Raw genomic sequence first — 19,182 nt, forward strand, 5'->3', positions numbered from 1 at the left:
CCTTATGCTGTATTTTACATCAGTGTGACTGTTCTGTAACTACAAATTTTTCCTTCTTAATCCCTTTTCCTTTTTCACCGAGCCCTCCAATGACCCTTTCATCTGGCAATCCTCAGTTAGTGCTCTGTATCTATGAGTATGTTCCTGTTTTATTTTTTAAATTTATTTTTATTGTTGACACTATTAAAGATGCCCCATACCCCCTTTATCCACCTCCACCCAGCTCTCGCCCCCCTCCTTTCTGTCTGGCCATCACCATGCTATTGTCTGTGTCTATGGGCCATCCATATATGTTCTTTTTGGCTAATCCCTTCATCTTCTTTCATCCAGTTCCAATCTCTCTCTTCCCCTCTGACAGCTATCAGTCTGTTTCATGTATCCATGCCTCCATTTCTATTTTGTTCATCAGTTTATTTTGTTCATTAGATTCCATATATAAGTGAGATTATATGGTATTTGTCTTTCTCTGATTAGCCTATTTCACTTAGCATAATAATATCCAGGTCCATCCAAGCTGTCACAATGTAGGAATTCCTTCTTTTTTATGGACACATAGTATTTTTTGTTGTTGTTTATTTTGCTCTTTAGATTTGACATGTAAATAGAATCATATAATACTCATCTTTCTTCATTTGACTTAGCATAATACACTTTAGGCAATATTTCATTCTTTTTTATGGCCCAGGGTTAGTCATTGCATGTATAAACATACCACATCTTCTTTCTCCATTTATCTATGAATGAACACCAAAGTTGCTTTCATATGTTGGCTATTGTAAGTCATTCTGCACTGAATGTAGGGTTTTATATATCATTATGAATGAGTATTTTTTTATTTCTTCAGATAAATACACAGCTGTGAATTGCTGGGTCATATGGCAGCTCAATTTTTAATTTTTTGAGGAATCACCATATTGTTTTCCATAATGGATGCACCAATCTACAATCAAATAAAAAAATGGACAAAGGGCCTGAATAGATACTTCTCCAAAGAGGACATACAAATGGCCAATAGACATAAAAAAATGTTCACCGTCGCTAACCATCAGAGAGATACAAATTAAAACTATAATAAGATATCCCCTCACACCTGCCAAAATGTCTACCATCAATAAATCAACAAACACCAAGTGGTGGTGAGGATGTGGAGAAACGAGAACCCTAGTGTACTACTGGTGGAAATACAGATTGGTGAAGCCACTGTGGAAAACTGTGTGGATTTTCCTCAAAAAATTTGAAATGAAATTTGACCCAGTGATCTCACATCTGGGAACATATCCTAAGAATCCTGAAATACCAATCAGGAAGAATATGTGCACCCTTTTGTTCACGGCAGTGTTATTTTAAATAGACAAGATCTAGAAATAGCCCAGGTGAACATCAGTAGATGAATAGATAAGAAAGTTGTGATACATTTACACAATGGAATACTATGTTGCTATACAAAAGAAGGAACTTTTACCCTTTGTGACAGAATGGATGGACCTGGAGATTATTATGCTAAGTGAAATAAACCAGACAGAGAAAAAAAACCATCATATGATTTCCCTTACATATGGAATCTAATGAACAAAATAAACTGATGGACAGAATAGGATTAGAGGCATGGATACATGGAACACAGTGACAGATCTCAGAGGGGAGGGGGCTGGGGACTGGAAGAGATTAGCCAAAGAACATATGCATATATGCATACCCCATGGACACAGACAGCAATGTGGTAGAAGTGGCGGGGGTGGGGGCTATGTGGTTGGGCAAAGGGGGACAGTTGTCATAGTGTCAACAATAAATTTAAAATAAATAAATAAAATACAAAGAAATATCTTGATTGAAAAAGGAAAGATAAAATTGACAAACTTTTAGCCAAATTCATAAAGAGAAAAAGAGAGCCTAAATAAATAAAATAATCAATAAATGAGGAGTTGCAACCAACACCATAGAAATGCAAAGAATTATGGAAGATTACTACTAATAAATATCTGACAAAAACATTGACAATCTATAAGAAATGATAAATTCTAGAGGCATATAACCTTCCAAGACTGAACCAGGAAAAAATAGAAAATTTAAACAGCCCATTTAATAGAAATGATATTGTAATAGTAATATTTTTTAAATACCAACAAATAAAGGTCAAGGGGCATTAATCTTTAGATGTGAATTTTACCAAACCTATAAAGAAGAATTAGTGTCCATCCTTCTTAATACTTCAAATAATTGAAGAAGAAAAGATACTTCTAGTCTCATTCTACAAAGTCTGAATTACCCTGATACCAAAATCAGGGAAAGACATTACTAAAAAAGAAAGTGAGGGGTATATGGGTGCTCATTGGACTTACTATTTTGTATGAAGTAAATCTGAACATTAAAAAAATTGGAGGCTAAAGAGCCAAAAAAAAAAAAGGGAAAGAAAATTACCTGTCAATATCCTTGATGAACACACATGCAAAAGTTCTCAACAAATTAGTAGTAAACTGGATTCAACAATACATTAAAATGGTTATACCATATACTATGACCAAGTGGGATTTAGCCCACAGATGCAGAAAAGGTGCAGCATCTATAAGTCAAACAATGGGATGTATCATATTAACAAAATACAGAATAAAGCCTTGCCTTCAGCGCTGTAAATTATTGATATATTTCTTTCAGGAGGAGTAGGCAGGATGTCTCCTGTAAAAGCTGAGGGAAGATCTGATCCCCATGTTCTTCAGTATTGTCAGATGAGATTTAAAATGGGGGCATAGTCTCTGAGAGGGATCTCTGTGGAAGGGAAGTTTCATAATAAGAAGGGTCTTCCATACATGAGTTCAAAGGGACTAAGGAAGGAGGGTGCATGGGGGGATTGCCCTGATGTGCATAAGGGCTAGAGGTATGAGAGTAGTTTAAGGTTCTTTAGTTTCGAAAGTTAATTTAGTTAGGTGAAACTTAATTAAGAATTTGCCTTTTCTACTTTTCCTGAAGATTGGGGCTGGTAGGGGGATGTAAGTTCCACTGGATGCTCAGAGTGGAGGAGACCTGTTGAATTATTTCAGATATGAAAGCAATTGTAATGAGGTGGGTCAGATTAGTGGGGAATGTCTTCTATCCAGCCTGAGATGATATTTATGAGGGTTAAAAGATATTTGTGTGGTGTTTTTTTGTTTTTTGGGTTTTTTTTGTTTTGGTTTTTTAAATAGAGGGCATATGAGTGAAGCCAATTTGTCAGTCTTGTCCAGGTATTTGGCCCCTTGACTGATGAGCGGGGAAAGAAGAAGGTATAATCTAACCTGTCCTCAGGGAGATACTGAGTAACAAGTAGAACAGGTTTTGGTGATATCTTGCAGTAGGAGGGCTAAGCTAGGACATGTGATGAAGGGTTTTAGGAGTTGTAAATGTATCCAATATAAAGGGAACTGTGAATAGCCCTTAAGATATCATGGGTTTGTCCCTAGGGAAGGATATATTTTCCATGAAATTTTAACCATGGATCTTCCTGAGTGGCCCCAAGAGTTAATAGGGACTGAAGTTTCTGTTGAGTATATTAGGGTGTTATATGGGGTATAGCTAAGAGCTGGGGAGATGGAGGCTTCCCCTGATCACTGCTTTGGCCTCCTGGTCTACTTTGTTATCTCTCTGTATCATGGGATCACTCCCTACTTGGTGTCCTTTGCAGTGTATGACTTTTCATAAGGCTAGAAAAGGGGAGAGAGGTTCCTAAATACCAAGCAGGAAGACCTGTGAGACTTTCAGTGATAGTGTCAGGGACTAGGAGTGAACCGTTGAAATAAAGAAAGTCTAGATTTCAACTTAAGTACAAAAGCAATAAGAGAGAGTCTGGGAGGGGTTCCTTCAGCTTACTAGGAGAGAAGGGGTCCCTTTGGACATCAGGGGTGATCAGGCCCTGACTCAGTGGACAAACTTTTCTGGAACTTTCACAAGCATTTCTACCCATTCACAAATAACCAGCTTTAGCCAAAAAATAAACAACCAGCATTTCTTAAATTGACATTTATCAACACACTTTAAGCACACTCTTACGTTCAAAAAAATATACATTCAATAAATACAAGAGACCTTCTGTAATAAAAACTAAGAGCAGGTGAATTAAGACATGTCTAGCAATCAATGTTTCCATATTTTATACTATTTTAAAATATTTAGATGTTTATCATTTAACCCAGTAATGCTCCAAAGCTTTTAAGTTACCAAAGACTTTGGAAAATTATGTATAGGCATATGAGACTAGAGAAAAGGCGGGGGGGGGGGGCGGGACGGGGGTAGGGGGTGGGTAGCTTGTTCCCAGGACTCTAACAGCTTGGATTTAAAATTGCCACATTTTTCCTTAGACATAACATGCTAAGATTGGGTGATAATGAGTTCAGCTTCTGATAGTAGCCATACTGTTAAGTAAGCATTTGCACTTTTAGTAAAGAAACTATTATTTGGGAAGGGGGAGTGTAAGAAGGTGCTGAGGTGAGAGCAGTTTTTAGAGCATTAAAGGGGGTGAGAATGTTGGCCTTGGGATCTAAAAGCTTAGTGAGGGGGTCCCTTTGCCATGTCATGTCATAGAGGAGCTTTGCAAGAAGACAAAAGTTGTGAACCCAGAGGCGAGAGTACCCAGTGAGCCTGAGAAATGAGAAAATTTCTTGTTCAGAGGACAGTACAGTCATGGAGGAGATAAGGAGATAAGGCATTTACAGTCCAAGGAATGGCTCAGCCTTGTAGGGTGAGAGTGAAACTGAGGTAGGTGACTGTGGTTTGGTACAACTGGGCTTTATGAGGAATATATGGTAGCCCTGACCCAACACCGAGGTAGAATGAGAAAAGAGTGAATGGGGGTATTTAGTAAGATGCAGTGTAGAGGTGAGGTGGCTAATGGCTGTGAGACTAATCCATCAATCCCAATAGAAGAGACTGAGGAATAGACAAGGGTCCCAGTGAATTTGGAGAGGGCAGAATAAGTGGCCCCAGTGTCAATTAAAAAGAAGATCAGCGTACGTGCCAACACAGTTGCTACCTGAGGCTCTTTCCTGGTGATGTAAGTCTGTGGTGCCCTGTCAGGGCCTGGGAAGCTTCTTCAGTGGCCAGTCCCAGGAGGTCTAGGAGCCCCAAACCGGATCCAGAGGGGGCAGTCTTGCACTTGAAGCATGGGCCCGGAGGAGGCTTAGCCCCTGACATACCCTCGGTTGGAGGACTGGCACTTCGTTTGAGGTTGATGAGAGCGGTGGCTAGGAGCTGGAAGACTTCCTTCTGGGCCTCAGCCTTGGTAAGATCTCGCCTTTGTTTTTGGATTTGGGTCTCCTCAGGGGTAGAACGGGGGCAGGAGAAGCTGTTGAGGAGGGTAGTCTTTGTGTGGCCCAAGAGCAAGTGTTAGGTGGGAAAAGGCTGTTTTGGAGCTTGTATTCTTGAGATTTGGGCTCTTAGGGGCCAGAGAAAAGGTGGTTTCTGGTTAGGAAGGTCTGGGTTTTGGGAATCTAATGCAGGTGAGGGAGGGGATGTGTAAGGGGGTGGAGATCGGTGGTTTGCTGGGTCAAAAGTAGATTCAGAATCAGAAGTGTTAGGGGTATGATGTTTTGTGTGAAGGAGGAAGATTTGATGGGTAGAGCCAGACTGAGAGAGAGGATTGGGACTGAAGAGTGAAAAAGGCCTGGACATAGGGAATCTCTGACCATTTTCCATTGCAGTGATAGCAATTATCTGAACTGTGCAATGTGTTAAAATTAAAAGCGCCATTTTCAGGCCATTGAGACTTATTATCTAGTTTATGTTGTGGCCAAACAGTGTTACAAAATAAAGTGAGACGATTGGGCATGATCTCCCCCATGAGTGTGCAGAGGGAGTGTGGCGTGGCCCACGAGAGAGGAAGGGTGAGTGATAGACCACAGATCCAAAGGTGACTGTTTATGGCAGGCATCCCTGCTGCTAAACAAATCACCGTGAAAAATGAGAGGTGACCCTCTGGACTTGGCATCCCCAATCTAGAAGGACCTAAAGCCAAACAGCTGAGGAGTCTTCTGGCCTAGCGCTACGACTTTTGAGACAAGAGACTTTCAAGAATTCAGTGAGAATGAGTGGGCAGAAGACTCAGGACCAGGGGAATTGTGGAACCTCACTCACCTAGAGAAGATTGGCCCATGTGGGATGGAGAGTCAGCAGTGAAGAAGGAGAGATTCCTGATCTGGAGTCCTTCTTGGCTGTCCGGGGGGAGGGGGGGGGGAGGGGAGGGGGTAGGCATAAGGAAGGAGGCCTGATTGAGGCCAGCAATCAAATCTCCGAGTAGCAAACTCAGGGTGACGGGAGCCAGGACAATGGCTCCTCTTCCCCAGTTCAGGAGGGCCCATAAGGGAGGGAGGCCTGATAGAGGTCAGCAATCAAGTCACCCGAGTAGGATTCAGAGGCAAGCCCAGGTTGAGCTGCCGCTGCCTACTGCAATCCGAGTAGCAAACTCAGGGTGACCAAAACTGGGGCAATGGCTCCCCATCCCCATGGAACCCTCCCAGGTTTCCGGCACCAAATGTTAGGTTGCTGAAGGAGGAATGCACGAGGCCAGAATGGTGAGGGATTACAAATTTATTTGATCATTCACACACCAGGTGGCTAAGCCTGGATGGCTCCAGCACCCAGTGATGGGAGTCAGCGGTTTTTAAAGGACTTTTGGTGGGCTTTTTCTGGGTGGGGAATTCTCTGTGCAGGTCCAGAGGGGAGGGACAATCGAATGTAGTCTCAAGTAAAGTGTGGTCTCAGCAAAAGTGAATGTCCATAGTGAAATGGCCTAAAAGTCAGTTCCCAGAGGGAGGGGTATTGATTTAATTATTTAATCAGACCTTAACAGTCTAGTTTCATTTTTTTGTATGTACCTGTCTAATTTTCCCAGCAACATTTATTGAATCAGAAATGAAAGAGGTGAAGTAATAACTGAGCACACGGTAATACAAAGGCTCATAAAAAATACTATGAATGACTATATTCCAACAAACTAGACAATCGGAACAAAATGGACATAGTCCTAGAAAAATACAATCTTCCAGTACTCAATCAGGAAGAATCAGACAACCTGAGTAGGCTCATAACTACAATGAAATTAAAGCAATAATAAAAAAATCTTCCAGCAAACAAAAGCCCTGGTCCGGGTAGCCTCACAGGGGAGTTTTATCAAACATTCAAATAAGACCTAACACTTACCCTCTTCAAACTATTTCAAAAAATTAAAGGGGAAGGAACATTTCCAAGCTCTTTCTATGAGGTGAGCATTACCTTAATTCCAAATCCAGATAAATACACTACCAAGAAAAAGAATTACAGACCAATATCCCTGATGAACATAGATGCTAAAATCCTCAACAAAATATTAACAAATCAGATCCAGCGTTACATTAAAAAAATCATATGCCATGACCAAGTGGAATTTATTCAGGGATGCAAGGCTGATACAATATTTGAATATAAATTAATGTGATACACATTGCAAGACAAAAATCACATGATAATATCAATTGATGTCGAAAAAGCATTCGACAAAATCCAATACCCTTTTTCATAAAAACTCTCAGCAAAGTAGGAATAGAGGGATCATATTTCAACATAATAAAAGCCATATATGACAAACCTACAGCCAACATCATACTCAATGGGCAAAAACTAAAATCATTTTTCCTAAGAACAGTAACAAGACAGCGATGTTCTCTTTCACCACTTTTGTTCATCATAGTACTGCAATTCCTGGCCATAGCGGACAGCAAAAAAGAAATAAAAGGCATCCAAACTGGAAGGGATGAAGTAAAACTCTCATTATTTGCAGATGACATGATATTGTACATAGAAAACCTTAAAGACTCCATAAAAAAACAACTAGATTTAAGAAATGAATTTGGCAATGTGGCAGGATACAAAATTAACACTCAGAAACCTGTGTCCTTTTTATACACCAATAATAAACTCTTAGAAAGAAAAACTAAAAAACAATCCTATTTATAATTGCAACAAAAATAATTAAGATACTTAGGAATGAACTTAACCAAGGAGGTAAAAGACTTGTACTCAGAAAACTACAGGACATTGAAAAAAGATATAGAAGAAGTATAAACAAATGGAAGAATATACTATGTTCATGGATTGGTAGAATCAACATCATTAAAATGTCCATACAGCCCTGACTGGTTTGGCTCAGTGGATAGAGCATCAGCCTGCGGACTCAAGTGTCCCAGGTTTGATTCCAGTCAAGGGCATGTACCTTGTTTGTGGGCACATCCCCAGTAGGGAGTGTGCAGGAGGCAACTGATTGATGTTTCTCTCTCATTGATGTTTCTAACTCTCTATCCCTCTCCCTTCCTCTCTGTAAAACTCAATAAAATATATTTTTTAAAAATGTCCATACAAAGCAATCTATAGATTCAATGCAATCCCTATTGAAATACCAACAGCATATTTCATAGATCTAGAAAAAATACTCCAAACATTTATATGGAAACAAAAAAGACTCTGAATAGCCACAACAATCTTGAGGAAGAAGAACAAAGTTGGAGGAATCACAATACCAGATATCTATCTATCTATCTATCTATCTATCTATCTATCTATCTATCTATCTATCTAAAAGCCTAAGCAACCATCACAACTGAATGGACGACCGAACAGGCTGCATGGGGCGACCAGGACGGCAGGGGAGGCAGTTGGGAGCAACCAGGCTGGCGGGGGGGCAGTGAGAGGTGATCAGGCAGGCAGGCAGGTGAGCAGTTAGGAGCCAGTGTTCCCGGATTGGGATCAGGCCTAAACTGGCAGTTGGACATCCCCTGAGGGGTCGTGGATCGGAGAGGGTGCAGGCTGGGCTGAGGGGACCACTGCCCAGTGCATGAATTTCATGTACCAGGACTCTAGTCATATATAATAAAAGGGTAATATGCAAATTGACCCTAACAGCAGAGTGACTGGGAATCACTGGTCACTATGACACACACTGACCACCAGGGGGCAGATGCTCAATGCAGGAGCTGCCCCCTGGTGGTCAGTGCTCTCCCACAGGGGGAGCTCTGCTCAACCACAAGCTAGGCTGATGGCTGCCAGTACAGCGGTGGTGGTGGGAGCCTCTCCTGCCTCCTCAGCAGCACTAAGGATATCCGACTGCAGGTAGGCCTGCTACCTGCTGGCAAGTGGACATCCCCCGAGGGCTCCCAGGCTGCCAGAGGGATGTCTGACTGCCAGCTTAGGCCCAGTCCCCTGGGGAGCGGGCCTAAGCCAGCAGGTGGTCATTCCCCAAGGGGTCCCAGACTGTGAGAGGGCACAGGCTGGGCTGAGGGACCCTCCCGAGTGCACAAATTTTTGTGCACCGGGCCTCTAGTATATATATAAAACACTAAAATGCAAATATACCAAATGGCGGAACAACTGAACAACCGGTCGCTATGACATGCCCTGAACACCAGGGGGTGCACGTGGAACATGACAGGCATTGGCAGCAGGGGGCAGAGCACAGAACATGATGGAGCAGATGAGCAGGGGAGCCAGACCAAGGTGGAGCACCGGTTGCTGTCATTCGGGTGAGCCTCTGGTGGTTACTGAAAATTCTTTGCTCCCGAGTGCCGCCACAGTCCTGCCTGGCGCTTGCACCTGCTGCTGGCACTGGCCCCACTTGCACCCGCTGCCTGTGCCTAGTGCCAGTCCCAATCTCTCAGTGCCATTAGCAGGTGCGAGAGGTGGCTGCCAGCCCCAATTGCCCCTGAGGGCTTCTCCAACTCCCCCTGTTCCTGAGGGGCGATCAAGGCAGCAACCGCCACTAGCATCCACTGATGGCTTCAGCCCCCACTCGTACCCGCTGCTGGTGCTGGCCCCAGTCGCTCTGCACCATCAGCAGGTGTGAGCTGGGCCGGGGCCATCAGCGCATGGGAGCTCAATTAATATTTGACAAAGGAGGCAAGAGCATACAATGGAGTATAGGCAATCTCAGTGTATTTTTAGAAGCGTAACAGATAACCTAACCTTACAACTCTTAGGAAGCTGGAGAAAAGGCAGAGGGAGAAAAGCTACAGGCCTCCGTGGCTTGTTCCCAGGACTGGAGGAACCCCTGGGCTTCCAGCTTTAGTGTAAAAGTACAATTTTTTCCTTTACAAGGGGAGAGTGGCCCTGCCTCTTCTGCAGCCTGCTTAAGGGCACCTCTGCATTTCTGACCCTCCAGGAGAAGGACTTAAATGATTTAAGGAGGACTTATGGACCAGTTAAAATATTTACTTTCCCATATTTTTCTTTCTGAGTAGAATCCTTATGATGTAACAACATGAATGCTTGCACATAAGAAATCTTATTCCTATTTACCAGACCTTTGGCTAAACAATTCTAAGTAGTCATTGACTTAAACTGACCAGTTAATTAAAATACAACCTAATGGGCCCTCTGATGGAACCAAGACCAAGCTGCTTGATTTGAAACAGAAACAAAAATAAAATCTAAGACAAAGAAGAAGTTAAAACAAATGAGTTACAAAACAGCAATGATCAAAGAAAATCCCTAAAAGATAATAAAACAAAGAGCAATTGAAAAATATATATATTTTATTGATTACAGAGAGGAAGGGAGAGGGAGAGAGAGATAGAAACATCAATGATGAGAGAGAATCATGGATCAGCTGCCTCCTGCACGCCCCCCACTGGGGATTGAGGGCAGTCTGTGTGGTGGTAAGGCTGGGATCCTTGTCACAGAAGCTCTGCCCTTCAAGATGGCATGGTTTCTGTGCCAGTGCCTGCTGCCCAGGATTGCTTTCAGTGGTAGTGGGGCTTCCCATCTAAGAGAGCCTGGTCCACCAACCCCTGAAAGTCCTTCAGGATCTAACTGTTCCTCACTCAGACACACACCACACAGGTCTACACACTCCCCTTTCACTCCCTCACTCACTCACACTCTCTCCCTCACTGCCCATCTCCATCTTAGGATCTGGGGAATTTAATTCTTATATGACAAATTTGTGAATGATTCTATATTTGTATATATTTCCTTATGAAATTGAATAATTTCTCATTTTCAGTCCCTTTTTGAAAAAATGTTTATTCAATGAATGAATGAATGAATGAATGAATGAATGAATGAATGAATGATTATAGTGTCACTTCCCAGCCTGATGTATTAGTCAAGATGGCCCCTGTTGTTCTATGAAAGCAAACAAATCCAAAATTTGATTGGTTCAAAATCACAAAGGTTTATCTCTTGCCCATGGCATATATCCAACTGCACATCAGCAGGAGGACTTTTTTATTATAGCCACTTAGGGTTGCAGGCTGGCAGATTAGCCATCATCTCAAACATTGCTGATCATTATGCCAGAAAAAAAGATCTATGGAGAGTTTCACCACAGCAGGTAAGTGCTCTAGCTTAGAAAGTACCAACATCATTTCCTTTCTCAAATCCTTGACCAATCTCCTGGCCCAACTTAAGCACAAGGTTATCCAGGAAGGAAAATCTACTATGTGCCTGAAAGGGGCAAGAATCAGAAATACCTGGTGAATAGCATTAATAACTACTATACCTTGTTAACTGGGACTAATGCATTGCTTCTCTCTTTAGACTCTGAGCACCCTGAAGATATTGACAAGCAACATTTCTGGTATATACTACTGCATAGCTATGAACAAGGTTGGCATTGATGAGAGAAGCATTCATTTCTATGTCTCAGGTAAATTCTGAACTGGGGAGTATAAAGCAGACAGGGATGGTCTTCTATGATGTGATTAGAAATGCATGAAAAATATACCTTTTCTCAGCCAGCTCAACTCCAGGACTGCAAAGTTGACTGAAAATCTGTAATATATAGCTCATTTTTTGAGGTTAAGGCAGAATTTGGCTGAAATGCAAATATCCTAGAAGGGGCAACACATTAAATTAGTATAAAAGATTAACACCTTAGCAAGAATCTGATTGTTATAACTTTCTTTTGTTTTTATATTAATTTATAATATTTCCAGCTCCCTCACATCATGATTTAATTTGCTTCTTTCAATGTCTGGTTAAAATTCGGTTTTAGTCAATAATCTAGATGATAGATGATAGAATAAAATCTCAGAAATTGATATCTAAACTTGTGTAGGACTAAATTAATTTATTATAATTTTATTTACTTTTAAAATAAATTTATTGGGTGACATTAGATTAATAAGATTATATACTTTTTGAGGGTAAAATTCTATGATATATCATCTGTATAAGGCATTGCATGACCACCACCTAAAATCAAATCATATTCTGTCACCATATAGTTCACCTCCTTTATTCTTTACTACCCCTCAGCTCCCTTCCTTCTGGTAACCAGAATACTGTTGACTGTGTCTATGAGTCTTTATTTATTTCCTTTGTTCATTTGTTGCTTTTAGTTTTATATATCATACTAGAGGCCTGGTGCATGAAACTCATGCATGGGGGAGGGGGGTGTCCCTCAGCCCAGCCTGTACCCTCTCCAATCTGGGAACCCTTGAGGGATGTCTGACTGTCCATTTAGGCCCAATCCTGGTGGACATCCCTCTCACAATCCAGGACTGCTGGCTCCCAACTGCTAGCCTGTCTGCCTGCCTCATTGCCCCTAACCACTTCTGCCTGCCAGCTTGATCACCCCTAACCACTCCCCTGCCAGCCTGATCAATGCCTAATTGCTCCCCTTCCAGCCCAATTGCCCCTAACTGCCCTCCCCTGCAGGCCTGGTAGCCCCCTACTGCCCTCCCTGCCAGCCTAGTCACCCCTAACTGCCCTTCCCTGCTAACCTGGTCACCCCTAACTGCCCTCCCTTGCCAGCCTGGTCTCCCCTAACTGCACTTCCCTGCCACCCTGGTCACTCTCAACTGCCCTCCCCTGCTGGCCTGATCACCCACAACTTCCTTCCCCTGCTGGCCATCTTGTGGTGGCCATAATGTGTCCACATGGGGGTGGCCATCTTTTGTGTTGGAGTGATGGTCAATTTGCATATTATCTCTTTATTATAATAAGCCCGGTGCATGAAATTTGTGCACTGGGGGGGGGTGTCCCTCAGCCCAGCCTGCTCCTCTCAGATACTGGGAGCCCTCAGGGGATGTCCTACTGATGGCTTAGGCCCTCTCCCCACTCCCCTTGGGGAGCAGGCCTAGGCTGCAGTCTGGCCTCCCTTTGTGGGAAGCGACCAGGCTGATCATGGAAAGGCACCAGCCCCATCACCCCACTGCTGCAGCCACTGCCAGTCACCGCAGTCACCAAGGTGTTTGCATCAACACAGACTCCAGTCCCTTCACCATGAAAAAAATGACAACTTTTTTAGGCATTTTCAAGATGTATCTTTCATAGGATATGACATTTCTTTATTTTTTTTTATCCTCACCTGAGGATATGTTTCCATTGATTTTTAGAGAATGTGGAAGAGAAATAGAAAGACAGAGAGAAACATCAAAGTGAGAGGAATACTTTGATTGGTTGCCTCCTGCATGAGCCCTGACCTGGGCCCTGGCCAGGGAGGAGCCTGAAACCTAGGTAAAGACCCTTCGTCAGAATTGAACCCAGACCCTTCAGTTGGCAGGCTAAGGCATTATCCACTGAGCCAAACCGGCTAGGACAGGATATGACATTTCTTAGCCCTCCAGCAGCGGACCTTTGTTTTTCTCTCCAGGAGTGAGGTGGAAAAACTCTAGACCACCTTTTTGGATTCTTATTATCCAAGTTACTAAGAATATTACCAGTGGCATACAGGGAGCTTAGCCAATGAGAGGTCAGAAAAGGTGTTTCCTCTGTAGTTCACACTGATCGCCGGCTCGGCCCCTGCCCAGTCTTAAAGCCTCTGGCCGAGGCTTTAGGCCTGGGCAGGTGACCCCCAGACCCTCCAATCACTGGCTCCGCCCCTGCCCCCAGCTCCTATCTCAGTCTCTGCCCTGCCCAGGAGCCCCCTGGCTTAGGCCCTTCCTAGGCTGCTCAGGGTCCACACAGGGCTTACCTTGGAGTGACCTGGGTACCGATGATGTTCCTGGGACCCAGGCCTCTGGGCGCCTACGTATGCTAGTTAACCACCATCTTTGTTTGGTTAATTTGCATAGTTGCTCTGATTGCCTGGTGGATGTAGTGGAGTGACACCAATTTGCATGTTTGTCTATTATTAGGTAAGATATGACTGAAATCATATGGTTCCTAACTTTTTCTTTCTGACTTATTTCGATTAGCATGATATTCTCAAGATTCATCCATTTTTAATCATATTATTCTTTTATTCCTTAAAGAATGATACTTTAATCATTCTGTAAAACTGAAAGCATTATAATATATTATAAATATTTTAAAAGTTTGACACATAGTTAAATAATTTCTTAAGCCAATGATTTCTTTTTATTCTTTTTTTTTTTTTACTACATTTTCATCGATTGTATAACCTTAAGCAAGTTGCTTCAGCCTTTGACTTGTGTTTTCTCATATATACAGTGGAAATAAGGATACCTACTTCAGGGTGTTAGTGTATGAGGATTAAGTGAGACAGTATTTATGAAGTAGCTGACACATATTGTCTTCAATAAGTGGTAAATATTATGTATACATTCTCCAGCCATGAGCAATACTGAGAAAATGTATGTAGCCTGTATAGTGAAGTACTTTGGAGAGTCATAATAGGCAATCTGTATATATTTATATCTCTGTGCCATCCTATCTTATTTTGCTCCTGAGGACATTAGAGGGAAATGACAGAGTGAGGCAAAGAAGAAACAATGTGACCAGATATCTGGTCAGTCAGAATGCTTCATCAAACCTAGGTGGAAGTAAGGTTGTTGAATAGGAAAGTGATTTCTGAAATGAACTCTGGACAGTTTCATACTTTCTGTTCACTAGTAAGTGCCATATAATGGTTATCACAGTGTAGTTTATCCTTCAGACAATTAAAGAAAAACAAGTGAAACTTCTGGAGTGAGGAGTGGTGAGAAGAACTAAACTCTCTACTTTTTAAAGGCAATCCCACTCCTAAATTGTCTTTCCTGGCAGATAAGGCTGAGACTACAGAGAAAATTGTAGAATGTGCCATGGATAGTTAACCTTGATAAGTCAGATGTGAAGAATTATCACAAATAAGTAGTTTTTTTCAACTGAGAGCTTGTAAAACTTTTGGAGGGAAGTTGGAGAACTGACCACGATGGATAATTTATTGGCATAAACAACTGCTGCTGTGGAGAGCTGCTGAGTTTTCAGTCACTCATGGTTTTCCTTAATAAGAGCTTTGAAGGCATTCTGTAAATGTCAGATCAATGAGTCTGCCTTTCATATTCTGGAGACTGATTGAGTCTAATAATAATAATAATAATAATAATAATAATAATAATAATAAACAATATTGAGCACTAACCATGATAAAAGAATAGCAGCTACAACTAACATTCATTGAGCACAGTGCCAGATACTGTGCTATATGCTTTAAATGGTTTAATACAACTAATCCTCACCACAGCTAATAAAGCAGGCACTTATCATTTCAGAGCTGATGTAACTGAAGTACAAATAAAATACAGCTGGAATGTGGTGGGGCTGGGTGGCATGGCTGCAGAGTGTATGCTCTTAAGTACTTGCTTAATCTTTGAGCTCACTAAAACACAGAGCCAACCCATACCATATAGAAACATTTGATATGATTTGTATAAAACAAACTAAGACCACCCGGGGTGGGGGGGGGGTGTGTGGGAAACTCTTCCAAGACTGGTACTATGAAGAAAAACACCTTGATTTGTCAGGACAAAAGACCTTTTGGCCTAGCTTCTGCACAAATAAATTACTTTTCACTTCAGATATTTATTCCCTGATAGCCACTGCTGCCATAACTCTGGCCTTAGAGAGTTTCTGTGCTCCTGCCAATGCTCACATTCCAAGATGGAAAAGCAGTAGTTTCCTTGAATCACTGTAGCTCAGTTGACTCAAAGCTGAAATATTCAAAATTATTTTATTGAAAGTTTTACAAAAGTCAAGAAATATCACCTGCTAGGAGGGCATCAGAGAGCTGTGAAATCTGGCTTATATTCAGCTTGTGAATTACCACAGAGGTCCCTTTTTAGCTTACTCAGAGACAGTTTCTTTGTAGCTGATAATACTTTATACTTCTATCCCAGGAGGGCTGGTTTAGGTCCTTAGACTCCTTGAATCCTAGGACAAAGGCCCTCTCTTCAGCTTTCTAGCTTGTTCCAGTAGTGCTCTCTGTGTTTTTGTTTTTATTGAATACTTGGATCCCAAATATTACTCCTGAAAATAGTATCTTAACCATATTATACCTACATAGACCTCATCAAGATGAACTTCTTAGAATTGCTTGGTATAATAAGCCACAGTATAATGTTCACACAGAAACACACACACCCAGAGAGTCATTTCTTCATAGTTCTTATTATAGGAACTCAGGCCTTCCTAACTTATGGGAATTATTAGGGAGGACACATGTAGGTAAGAATGAAACATTGAACATAATTCATTTAGACTTTCAGAAAGCCCTCTGTGTAGAACCTTTTAGAGTGTTCCACCCTAGAGAGAATGTAAAAGGAATGAAGTCACAATGGCATTGTAAGAATGATTTATGTAAATGAGACAAAAGAGGATCTTCTCTACTTGAGAATCTATAAATAACAGCATGTGCTCTGAGATTTGTTCTGAGACCAGTCTTAATCTGAAAACAGGGTTCACAGTTATAGTTTCCAAGCTTTCAGATAATACTAAGTATTTTCAGATAGTGCAAAGCTGAGCCAACAAGGAAACACTTCAGGACAATTTCAGGAGGCAGTGGCCCTTGGAACTAGGGACAGTACTTAGGTCAGAGAATAGGTGAGGCGAGTAAAAGGCAGTTTAAGTCAAAATAATCCTGGCTTCTCTCTGCATCTCTCCTTCAAGTCCAGTGCCTCTAGTTTTAGTAGAAACAACATGCTGGAAGACGGAAGACTGGATTATGTCTCTTATTAGGCTTGTTTTTGTTGAATACTTGGATCCTAAAATATTATTCCTGAAAATAGTATCTTAACCATTCTACACATACATAAAACTCATCAAGATGAACTTGTGTGAACATTATACTGTGGTTTGATACACCAAGTAATTGGAGTGTATGAGTGGGCAGATATGCCTCTATCACACATACATAAGAATGAGTCATTGAGAATGGAAACAGGAAAGTCAGTTTTTTCCCTTTTTTTTCTGATCAGCAACTTCTCTCCTTTCCTGAGTTGTGTAATAGCTTTATGGGAAACAGCTGGAGTGAGCTGAAGACGTTTCAAAGATGTATGTCCCAATAGAACAATAAGGGAGTAGTCCCCAAGGGAGATGGGATTGTTCAAGCAACTCACTCTACTCCTCAAACCCCATTACAAATTATGCATCAAATATACTGAATTTAACTATAATTTTATTGCTCTAATTTCAGCTTCCTCTCCCACTTCCATTCTGTTCTCCATGGAAACAGCCTGGCAATTCACTTATCAAATACCCTTTTCTAGACTTAGACATTGTTACATGCCCCAATATGCTTGATTTTCCCTAAGCTACTCAGAAAAAAAGACTGAAAGACTTTGTTTATGCATCAGCCATCTTCATTACCAACAAATGCCCCATCCAATGTATTCTGGGGAAGGAAGAGAGGAATATGGTGATGTTAGGTCATAAGAAAACACTAGTCCAAGCCCAAAGGCAAATTATGGATTAGAAATTAGAGAACTGGTGGTATAGTCTTTGTTCCATTGCCAAGCCTTATTGTGTGATCATGGTAAATTTCTTCCCTTCCCTGGGACTCAGTTTTTCTATCTATAGTATGACAGAAAAAAAAGAGATAAACATATGCAACTGCATTTCCATAACTTAATGATTTTGTGAAAAGTCTTAAGTCATAATTTGAGGAGTATAGTGAGAAAGAGGGAGATAAGAATGGTGGGAAGTGTGGGAGATGAGGAAGGAATGAATCTCTTGGTGTTCCAAACTCTGGATGAAAATCTGCCCTCTGTTACTTTGACATTTCATAAATTTTCTATTTATGTAAATATTTTTGTCCATTCATTAGCACATTTATGACAAGTTTACAGAACACTTGAAAAAGGGTCTGTCATTTCAGATTATTTTGCCTCTTTCTTTTGCTTAACCCAACCCAGAGTTAGTTTGACTCTCCTGATGGCTTCAGAAGCAGAAACCAGAGGATACAGAAGTTTTGAACTAAATCAGTCAAATATAAAATACCAGGAAATTAAGACTTTTATTATTATTACTAGAGGCCCGGTGCATGAAATTTGTGCATCGGGGTGGGGGGGGGGGCGGGGAGGGAAGGTCCCTCAGCCTGGCCTGTTCCCTCTCCAATCCGGGACCCCTCAGGGGATGTCCGACTGCCTCTCGCAATCTGGGACTGCTGGCTCCTAACCACTCTCCTGCCTGCCTGCCTGATCACCCCTAACTCCTCTGCCTACCTGCCTGATTGCCCCTAACCACCTCTGACTACCTGCCTGATCACCCCTAACTGCTCCCCTGCTGGCCTGATTGACCCTAACCACCTCTGTTTCTCCCTGTACCCAGGACCCAGGATTCCCTCCCTCCGGCTGGTCACAGGCACACAAGACCCGGGCTTCCCTCCCTCTGGCTGGCTACAGGCACCCAGGACCTGGGCTGGCTTCGCCCGGGCTGGCTGCAGCTGCAGGGGACTGTGGGTGGGAGGCTTCACCTGGGCCACAGACGCAAGCACCCAGGACCGCGGGGCGGGTGGCTTGTCCCTCTCCTGGGCCACAGCCTGGCTGGTCCCCATTCCTCTCTCATGAGCTTATTTGTGACTGGCTGGTCCCCATTCTTCTCTCCCCAGTGTTGAGTGTCTGAGCTGTTACAGTGTGATGGAGTGAGGGCGTGATGACCATTTGCATATTAGCTCTTTATTATATAGGATTATTATTATTATTATTTGCAAATATGGAATGAGTCAGAAAAATCTGTTAACTTCCTGTCATTTTCTAAAATCACCTCAGTTGCCCAATCTAGGTGGCTGTGTTAGCTGAAAAGAGGAACCTCAGATGAAGATACAGGTGTTCTCAGGGCTCTTCCACAAGACAGTGACTTTTGGTTTTAGAAGAAATTTACCATGTGTACAAGGAAGTCTCCAGGAAAGGGCATTCCTACCCTGATCCCAAACAGCCCAGAGCAAGGGGAACCAGTGAAGATGTGGCTTTGCAAGCATAATTGCAGATAGTTCCTACCAGCTCTTTCCTCTGTCCCCATTGGTGGGTAGAG

At 42.1% G+C, this 19,182-nt stretch overlaps 1 protein-coding gene across 2 annotated transcripts in view; it reads left to right on the top strand.

The window, feature by feature from the left end:
* Nucleotides 1–19,182, top strand: part of LOC132225132 (vascular endothelial growth factor receptor kdr-like) — a 388,352-nt gene that overhangs the window by 227,369 nt on the left and 141,801 nt on the right. For both annotated transcript variants that reach the window (XM_059680383.1, XM_059680382.1), the window contains exon 13: nt 11,530–11,638. In XM_059680383.1, coding sequence (XP_059536366.1) covers nt 11,530–11,638 — 109 coding nt within the window. The remainder of the gene's footprint in view (nt 1–11,529; nt 11,639–19,182) is intronic.

The sequence above is a fragment of the Myotis daubentonii genome, chromosome X (genome assembly GCF_963259705.1).
Source record: "Myotis daubentonii chromosome X, mMyoDau2.1, whole genome shotgun sequence".
Lineage (NCBI taxonomy): Eukaryota > Metazoa > Chordata > Mammalia > Chiroptera > Vespertilionidae > Myotis > Myotis daubentonii.